The sequence below is a fragment of the Hordeum vulgare genome, chromosome 5H (assembly GCF_904849725.1).
Source record: "Hordeum vulgare subsp. vulgare chromosome 5H, MorexV3_pseudomolecules_assembly, whole genome shotgun sequence".
Lineage (NCBI taxonomy): Eukaryota > Viridiplantae > Streptophyta > Magnoliopsida > Poales > Poaceae > Hordeum > Hordeum vulgare.
The window spans coordinates 82,007,985-82,018,226 of record NC_058522.1 but is presented as its reverse complement, the minus strand read 5'-3'; the positions used below and the strand labels follow the sequence as shown (position 1 = coordinate 82,018,226).

At 48.0% G+C, this 10,242-nt stretch overlaps 1 protein-coding gene across 1 annotated transcript; it reads left to right on the top strand.

The window, feature by feature from the left end:
• The first annotated feature begins 7,819 nt into the window (after positions 1 to 7,819).
• LOC123395430 lies at positions 7,820 to 8,750 on the top strand. Its single transcript, XM_045090430.1, has 2 exons — positions 7,820 to 8,162; positions 8,242 to 8,750. The coding sequence occupies exons 1-2, from the start codon at positions 7,883 to 7,885 to the stop codon at positions 8,622 to 8,624; spliced, it is 663 nt and encodes a 220-aa protein (XP_044946365.1). The 5' UTR covers positions 7,820 to 7,882; the 3' UTR covers positions 8,625 to 8,750.
• Positions 8,751 to 10,242: the final 1,492 nt, after the last annotated feature.

Genomic DNA, 10,242 nt, shown 5'->3' with positions numbered 1-10,242 from the left:
TTCTTATCTCCATTGATCCTTTAGAGCGTTTTGTTTGGCACTTTGTGCTAGCGGTTGGGTAATCGGGAGGTTTTCTCCTAGGTTGTAGTATCGAGTGTTGTGACGTCCTGGGCTGGAATTCGGGTACTTTTTATCTTTTTGATTACATTCTTCACCGTGCCTTCCTTAGTGAATGGGTTGTTATGGTGGTGTATGGGCCTGCCCATCATTCGCGCTCCGCTGATTTTTTAGGGGAATTCCACGGTGTTGCGGCGACGGTGGATGTCTCGGCCTTGCCATTGGTGGTGGGGGCAATTTAAATCTTATATGCTCGGGGGCGGATAAGATCAATGCCAAAATTAACTGGACTGGGTGGCTATGTTTAATTCTGGCATCGCTTCTATGGCCCCGAGGGAGGTGGCTCGTGTAAGGCATGTTTCACATGGACCAACAAGCAGCTTAACCCAATCCGGTGTGTTCTGGACCGTGTCTTCGTGTCGACAGACTGAGAATTGTGGTTCCCGCTCTATACTTTGGTGGCTGAAACCCTTATTGCTTCGGACGACATCCCGCTTATTCTATCCTCATGGGAGGAGAGAACGCGTCGCAACCCCGGGTTCTTTTTTGAATCTACTTGGCTTGAAGTTGAGGGCTTTAAGGACGTGTTCAAGGACAAATGGGCTTCAGCCTTATAGGTTGGCAGGTCACCGAGGGGGCCCATGAAGACTTGGATGGCTTCGGTCACACACCTCCATGCTTTCCTCAGAGGTTGGGGTGCAAACCAGGGGCCGAGACAATAAGTTGTGTCCGGTTGCCCTCGTGGCAGAGATGGCGGTGTTGGACCAGCAGGCTGACGCCCATTCCTTTTCTGAAGTGGAATGGGCGCACCACTATGCCCTCGAGGACCAGGTGATGGCCATCATTAGGGAAAACGAGGAATATTGGCGTCATCATGGAGGTCTGAAGTGGACGCTCACAGGGGACGCTAACACGTCTTACTTTCACGTGTATGCCAATTGGCGGAAGAGAAAGTGCTCCATTCTTCGGCTGCAATTGGAGCAGGGGCTCTTGTTGTCACAACACGCGATTTGCAGCTCATATTTATGATTTCTATCGGTAGTTGTTGGGTTCGGAGGACTCCAAGATGGGTGGCATTCGGACTGACTTTTGGGGACAAGCTCAGTGTGTCTCCCAAGAGGAGAACGAGACCCTTCTCTTGGCCTTCTCCCCCGAGAAAGTAGACGTGGCCTTGGCTGCCATGAAAGGTGATACGGCGCCTAGCCCCGACGGCTGGTCGGCCTCCATGTTTAAAACATTTTGTCCCGCGTTTAGGGAGTTGATCATTGACATATGCATGGGTTTTTTGCGTGGTATGGTCAATATCTCCAGGCTAAACTATGCGGTCCTCTCTCTCATTCCTAAGGTTCAGGGTGCACGCACGATCAAACAGTTTAGGCCGATTGCACTAATGAACATCCCCTTCAAAATTTGTGCCAAAGTGGTCGCTACTTGGATGGCGCCGGTGGTGCATCGGATGATTAACAAATGCTAGTCTGCCTTCATCCGAGGGTGGACCATTCTAGAATGGTCGGTAGTGCTCCAAGAGATTGTGCATGAAATTAAGGGACGCGATAAAAGGCTATTCTTTTTAAGCTAGATTTTGAAAAAGCATACGACCGGGTGAATTGGGAGTTCCTTAGGGAGGTGCTCTTGGCCAAAGGTTTTGATGCTGCTTGGGTGCAGCGGGTTTCACAATTGGTCTTAGGAGGCCAAAGTGTGATTGCCATCAACGAAGAGGTAGGATCATACTTCCGCAACAAGCGTGGGTTGCGCCACGGAGACCCCACATCTCCGCTCCTTTTCAATTTTGTCATTGATGTCATATCCTCTATGTTGGACAAAGTGAAGATGGCAGGACACCTTAAGGGTGTGGTTGGGCATCTATTCCCAGGGGGTTTCCCAACTACAGTACACGGACGATACAATGTTGCTATCCGAGCCGGATACCCATAGTATTGCCACGGTCAAGCTGATCCTTCTAGCATTCGAGGCTATGTCAAGTTTAAAATTTAACTACCATAAGTGTGAGGTAATTCCCATGGGGATGGACGAGACCGACAGCAGGAGGGTGGCGGACTGGCTCAATTGTCACGTACGCACACTTCTGATCAAATATTTGGGGATTCCAATTTCTACCTGAAGGCTCACAATTGAGGATTTGGATCCTCTCCGTGTGAAAGTTGTTGGGTGAGTGTGCCCTTGGCGCGGGAAGTTCATGCCTTCACGGGCAAGACTAATTCTCACTAATCCCAGCCTCTCCTCCCTCCCCATGTTTATCATGGGCTTGTTTCTTCTTGCGGGAGGGTTCATGCTAAAATGGACACCCCTCGTTCTAAGTTCTTTTGGGAAGGAACTGGACCCAAAAATAAGTACCACTCGGTTAAATGGGCAGCTATGTGCCACCCCCCAAAAAACAAGGTGGGTTGGGTATCATAATTCCAAATTCATGAATCTGGAAACTTGCGCAAAATGAGTCAGGGCTCTGGGCTGACCTCCTAAAAGCTAAATACTTTTTGGATGGTTCCTTTTTAGAGGCTTCGGCCTGCGGTTCCCCGTTCTGGAATGGCATCCAAGCGGTGAAACCGACCTTTGCGCTCGGTGCCACGTTCTAGGTTGGAAATGGGCGTTCGGTCAAATTCTGGTTCAACTCGTGGATAAAAGCCTAGTCCTTATGGATGGTATTTTAGGAGTTGTACGCGATCACGGTCGATCCCAATATCTCTATCACGAGTGCCCTGTGCTTCTCGCCCCCAGATATCGCTCTCCGTAGGTAGCTCTCCCCCACCGAGGAGTCTTCGTGGAATTTGCTTTGTGCGAGAGTTGCTGACGTTTTGCTTTCAGTGGATCATGACAGTGTGTCGTGGCAACTTGCACCTTCAGGCATTTTTTCTGTTAAATCCCTATATTGCAAACTCACCGAGGGAGCAGGCCTTTGTGTAGCACGGGCTTTATGGAAGGCACATATTCCTTTGAAGGTTAAAATGCGCTCTTTCGGTGTCACGTGTCGCGATTTGCCTGGAGCATCGTGAGAGCTGCGGCTATGGTGGATTGGAACCCTACTTACGGTGCTGACCTCTTAACTTGTTTGGGTACCGTTAGGGGTCATGCTAGTCGAGTCTTGTGAATGTGCGCTCGGACACTTCTTTGGGCTATACGGCACATTTGCAATAAACTAGCGATTGAGGGCAAATTCCCTTCTCATCCAGGTGACATTATTCTCAAATGTATTATTTTTAGGCAGCAGTGGAGTTCATTAAAAAGGCGCGAGGACTTTCAGGGCCTCGAACTGGCAATTCAAAGACTTTGTTACATCAACATTAGCATCCTGGCACGGCTACCTAAAGAGTTAGCCCGCCGTTTTGGATCATCGTCTTGCATCCTTGTGCTTTCTTCCTAATTTATGATGTGTTGTATTTGGCTGGTTTATCTACTTAATTTGTGTACTCTCCTGTGTTGGTTTTATTAATTTAAGGGAGTGTCTAAAATTCATTCAGATGAAATATAATTTGACCTCATTCATCTTATAAATAAAAACAGATATAAAGTAGTACGATCCACGTCAACACATATGTATCTTATAGTATTACATCCAATGACTATAAAATGTGAATGAGACATAATTAAAACTCAAGTAGACGAGTTCTATCATAACTTTTAATCTAAAACTGGAGTTAATACCATAGTTAATACACAAATTTGTAGTGGTGGGAACAAAATCATACAAGAACTAAAAAAACCAAAGAAGTGATCCTTCAACTTACCTAACTGAACCTTTACATACAATTCTGTTAAGTTCAAAAGACGCCGTCTATTTTCTGATATAAATGCAGCAGCAGCCCATGTCTCTCTCTGTCCATGTTTGTATGGGCCCACTTGTCAGCGGGCGACAACAAAGAAAAATACGAAGAAATAAAAGGAGCGCGCGTGATTCAAACCAGCGACCATACCTTTGACAGGTAGAACGCCCGTACGTGATAACCAGCAAACACATATGCAGTCTATATTTAATGTTGTGGTCAAGAGCATATTATGGTGTGCCTCGACGGAGAAAGCAGTAGAAAAAGAATATGCAATTATGCACGAATATGTTCTGTTTGACAATGTAATCGAAATTGTATCCATGCTCATCGGTCAAGTTGATAATTACGTTTTATAAGAACATCTTCAATAACCGCGCTATATAAGTGTCATGTTGAAAAACGACAGTTTTTTGGATGCGCGCAGACGCTCTGCACGCTCCAACGAAGACGCAAAAAACGTGCGCGACATAAATGGTTCAGCGCGCGGGACGAAACGGCCTCGCACACTGCTTATTTCGAGCACTCGCTTTCGCGCACTCGACAGCGATGACTCGCGCGCGACTTCCGCTGCCCGCGCCACCCCATTTGCTCCTCTGGTGATCGGTGGTTGATCTGTTTCAGATCAGGTCGTCGGCGCCTCGGGCGGCGCGGGGCTACCCTGCGGTGGTTGGTGTGTCGCGGTCGCCAGGGACGGCGGTGACGCAATCGGATCTGGGCCCATGTGTAGGCCTTGGTCCCTGGATTGCGGTCGGCGCGGTGGCGGATGCGACACGTCGGCAGCTGGGCGGATCCGTCGGGATTATACCCTTGTCTGATCCATGACAGCACGGGCAACTCCGGGGAAAACCCTAGATCTCCTTGGGATCGAGCGATGGCGGTGTTTTTGCCTCGTAGTCCCTCTTCAGGGCATCATTTTGGAGTTTGCTCAAGCTGAAGGGACCAACAACACCGAGGGCGCACACCTGGTGGCGCAACTGCCGATGAAAATCGCGCCGACTACGGTCATGGCGGATAATGGTGGCGTCTTTGATGTCGTTCCCTAGTCGAGGCATCGTCGTTGCTGTTTGTGTCATCAGGATTGGGTTTCTTCAGGGAAAACCCTAGATCTGGGTCGCCCGAATCGGACGATGATGGCGTTTGCAGTATCGCTTTTCCTTCTAGGGGCATCGTTTTGGAGCAAGTGATGGCTGGAGGGGACAAGAGGAGGAGCGGTGTTGCATCTACCGTAGGGTCGACGACAGATCACGGTGGCATGGCACCGTGGAGTTTCAGTGACGAGCGCGTGTGGATGGACACGTGCAGGATGGTGGCGTTGATCTGGCGCCGTGGTGGCGTTGACGACAGGCCAAACAAGGTCGATGCGACAGTTCCTGCTCTGGAGACGGACCGATGGAAGATGGCAGCGGAAACGAGAGGGCACCGGACCGGTGTGGAACCCAGTCCCGATATGTGGCTGGGCTGGGGCATCAAGTTATAGAGGTTAGGCTTTGATGCGATGTCTGTTTGGTATTAGGCCCGGATATTCGGCACACCTTCATCAAGGGGATATGAGTAGCAACAAGTGTTGCCTAAATGGCGGCTTCAGACTGACTGATGTATTACCTTGTATGATCCTTCTGAATAATTAATAAAATGGTTGCATGCATCGTCCAAATGCAAAGGTCGAGGGTATATCCTCCTTTAAAAAACATAACTTCACTACCATAGGTAATTTGCAAATGCTATTTTTCTATGCTGGTATACAAGACTAAATTAGAACCAAATTTGCATAAGAAGTATCAAGATGCTCAATCTAAGATAAACCACAGAAATAACTTGGCAACCATACACTAACCGATGTTAAGAGCTTTCATGTCACACAAATGTACCTTGTTCTTATACTGTAATCTTTCCCTTAGAAAATAAATTAATATACTCTCCTACATATCTTCTCCCAGGGATTAAGAGGCTAGTAGCATTCTTGGCTCATGCCTTGTGTCAAACATTTAAATTATGAAATTTGACAATTTCATCTTATAGTCAATATCTGCAGTTTTAGACATTAGTAAAGAAAGAAAAATAGGGATAATCACTTACATAACATCATGCAAACAGGGATAAATATCCATTAGCTACAAAATCTTTAAAACTGACAGAATTATCAATCTTTCTTGAATGCTTTCTCTCTAACCTTTAAGAAATAAAGTAGGGTAAGGAAAAGCTAGTACGAGCCTTTAAATAACACATCAATTTCTAACTAAGTTATAAAAAGCTAACTAAGAACTGAAGTTGTTCTCACCTCTTGTTGCCTTTGTTACTATTTTAACTGTTGCCTCAAATTTTTCAACAAAAGGATTTACTCCAACTTCTTGTATTGTTGAAGTAGTTACTGAACAATGCAAATATGAGCATCCAAACAAGAACGACAAATAAAAATGAGAGTAAATTGTTCAAGGAAAGATGGTATTAAAATCAAATTTTTAAAAAATCAGAAGATGTTGAAGCCACACAGAATATTTGCTCTAGTTATGTTCCACCTGCAAGAATAGTGCAGATAGAAGCAAAACATACATGGGGATCAAGAATATGTGAGCATTTACGACTGAACCCCACTATGTAATAACATTCTTTTTCTTCCATTGGAGTAAAGAACTGACAATTAAATGTTGCATCTGAGTATCCAATGCCACCAGAACTACCGAATCAAATCAAACCAGTCAGGTTCTTGCGAAGCCAAGAATGTACAGGGAGGAGGATGACCTCCTCAACAAGCAAAACTCTGCTCGTCGGCAGCCATCGTCTTGACCCGGAGCTCGTGGTGGCCTGAGTGTGGCATCCCCACAACGTCTGCCATCACACTCCTTTGATCGGCGACAGCCATCGACGTCCATATAACCCCATCAGTGCACAAGGTCAATCCTATCTTTCTTCTTTCCATAAAAGAATCTGCAAACGATTCAACATTATTCAAAAATCAGCAGCTCACTTCTATTCATACAAAAATTGCATGTCACTTCATTCATGCAACGGTAGAAACACAGACCAACATTGTGACAAGGATGTAAAATTAAAACGAGAGAGAGCCTTGCTGCTGGAGGGGGTGGTTCCAGTCAACAAGATCTTGCTAGCGTGTGGATTGATGTGTAAGGTTTGTTACCCACACAGTTTGTGTGCTGGAGCAGGCCTGATTTGATTTGTGGACGACGAAATGGGACTATTCAACCTTAACTTTGACGAAGGATATGTGGAGTGGAGTGTGGGCACCAGCACAGAGAGCGACCGGTGGACGGCATTGACCAAAGACTCCAATAAGCTAGTGATGGACCCGTGCTATTGTTGTTTGACGCGGTGTCCGCACCGATGTCGTACTCGCCGGAGCTGAGCCGGATAATCGAGATCGAGAAATTAACCATCGAGACAGACGGAGCCACCAACGCGGCCGAGGGCGAGGGTTGGGTCGACAAACTCTTCGACCTCGATGACACCGTTGACACCATCGTAGCGGGGCTCAAGCGCTCGGAGGGTGGGCACCTACGCCGGCACGGCAGACACGTAGACAGTGAGCAACGAGGAGAAGAAATTGGGCCGCATGGGAGGTGGCGGGTGCATGTGGAGGAGGACCGAGGTTAGCCCCGAGGGAAGACCTCGCAGTGGTCATCGGCTAGTAGCAGGAGCGACGGCCATGGCAATTTTTCTTGGAAGAGAAGAGATCTGGGATTGGGAGGAGCAAGGAGGTTGCCGGGAGATGGGGGCGTGGGACGTGAATTCTGGTCATGGCCCGTTTTTTATTTGGTGCCCCTTTTCTCTCTTTTTTATTATCTCATGAGGAAAGTGGAATCGCTCCCCTTTAATAGTAGAGATACAAAAGGGAGACGGGTTGTCGTAGGAAGGGTGATGGGAATCGTTAGAGGTGGTTGAACCATCACGACGATAAGTTTTTTTTTTAATAATGAAGAAACGTTCTAGTTGTGGCCCACTATTAGCATGTCGTATCTTCCTTTTAGAAAAAAACGTCATACCGCATAGCAACCCTAGATCTATCCCGCACTTCGTCCTAACCTGCTATGGCGTCCGTCGCATTAAAGCTCTCACGGTCATGGGTCGCTTGGACAACCACCAATTCCGGCCGCTTCGCTCTTCGCCTACCCGGCGGCGATCTCGCTGGAAATACCACCATAACCGCCCGCTCGCGACAGTTACTTAGATCCCCAAACTCCGCCGCCGCCTCCACCAGCACCTCGGATTTCTTCCTCCGGCGCAGCATCACTACGCTCTCCTCCGGTGAGGACCCCCGTTCGCCTGTGGGCGCCGCACCAGATGACCTCGAGGATGAGTTCCGCCCTGGTAATCAATCAACCTCGGTATTCTTTGCACATCTTGCTCGGCAGCACACATTACAGTTTCCGTTTCTGTGATGACGCAGACCCGGACACCGTTCCCTACTTCGACGAGAAGGACCTCGTCTCGGACGAAACCCTGTGGGCTCTGTACGAGCGGTGGTGCCGCTTCCACGAAATGGCGCGCGACCACGACGAGATGGCTCGGCGATTTGGTCGCTTCAAGTTGAAGGCGCGGCATGTCTACGAGTTCAACAAATCGGGTAGGAGCTACACCAAGGGGCTCACCAGGTTCTCCGATTTGGAGCCAGGGGAGTTCTTCGCCCCTCGTCGTTGTCCGAGGACTCCGAGAATTGGCAGTCGTTTCTTCACCAACGACAGAGGTGAGGTGACGGCGATCTGTACCGACGGGCGTCTTGAAAAATACGAGGGCCCCGTTTGGAAAATCCGTAATGGTAAGCAGCCATAAAGAAACGCTTGTATACGCTAGAGCTAGTGGTATTTCATTATTGTAATAGGGAAACGTTTACGTACGACAGTCCGGCCGAACGCGTGTAGTCTGATGCGATTAGATCTAGTGGCTTGCATCCCGTCATACCCTTATCCCCTCGCGTGAGTTTCTGGCCACACGCGAGCACCCTTATCTCTCCGGAACGACCTTCTCCTCCCCCTCACCTTCTCTTATCTGTTGAGGGTGACCACCGGCCGTTGTCGTACGTTGACTTGATGCGGTGAGAAACTTTCTTCTCCCCGTGCTTCTACGAGCATCTCGTTCCCCAGCCAAGCTTTTCATGGTTTTGCCGATGGTGTCGCGTCGCCGGGGGAGGCCCTCGAGTTAGTGCTGCAAGCGGAGGCGTTTGTGGATATGGGGCTGCTGCTGGACGGCCATGGCAAAACCATTTTTTACGCTTATGCTACAACCGTTGTTAAAAAAAGCTTTAAACCCAGATGAAAAAGCTTCAACCAGGTATATAAAAAGTTGCAAGCGGTCATTGACATGATGGGATGCTACAACCGTTGACATAAAATGCTACAACCGTTGATAAAAAAAGCTGCAACCAGACATATAAAAAATTGCAAGCGGTCATTGCCATGGTGAAATGCTACAACCATTGACATAAAATGCTTCAACCGTTGATGAAAAAAACTCCAACTGAAACAATACAGAGCGCATTAACCGAGCGTTGCTAAAAGATAATAGTTGCAACCCTTTACAGAAAAACTTCGACCGTAGAGGGAAAAAATTTCAACCATTGAAAGAGAAAGCTACAACCATACACTGCACAATCAAAAAAGTTGCAACTGTTCTAAAAAAGCTTCAACCGTATGTGTGAAAAGCTTCAACGAGCGGTGACGAGGGGAAAAAATCCTCTTCTACAAGCAACGAGCTTCACAACAACACAAACACCGACGAGCGGTTCCGACGAGTACACTGGCGAGCGCGCCGATGAGCGGCTCCGGCAAGCAAGCCGACGAGCAACTCCGAAGAGCAAGCCGACGAGCAGCTCCGTCGAGCGGCTCTGACAAGCGCCCCGACGAGCAGCTCCAGAGAGCGGCTCCGACGAGCATGCCGGTTTGCACGCCTATGAGCGGGTCCGATGAGCGTGCTGGCGTGCACGCTGACGAGCAAGCTAGCGGGAGACGGTGAGCGAGAAAGGAATTTGTTTTTTTTTCTCTGTATCGGACAGTTACATGTACATGTATCCTACGCTGGGGCGTTGACCGGCCGAAACGTTAGCGCCGGCGCGCCGACACAAAGCGTTGCCCATTGTAATATGCCTGCTATTTGGATGCAAAGAAAATCTCCTTGCTAGATGGTAACCATGTCTTGATCGGAACCGGATCCTCTAACATTAAGTCGAAGTTACGTAAGCTACAGTGCAAATTAGTGTAAAACAGAGATGGATAGTCATGATCACGCTAGCGTATACTACATGGATCTGCTGTAGCAAAGTACTACGAGAAGCTACTGTTCATATAAATAAATATAAAATTAATTTTGTTGCACCATACTTTTGTTTGCATGTAACTTTTTTCAATGTATACAGTAGATTTGTAATTTGCCCGCCCTGTAGCCCGCCGGCCGG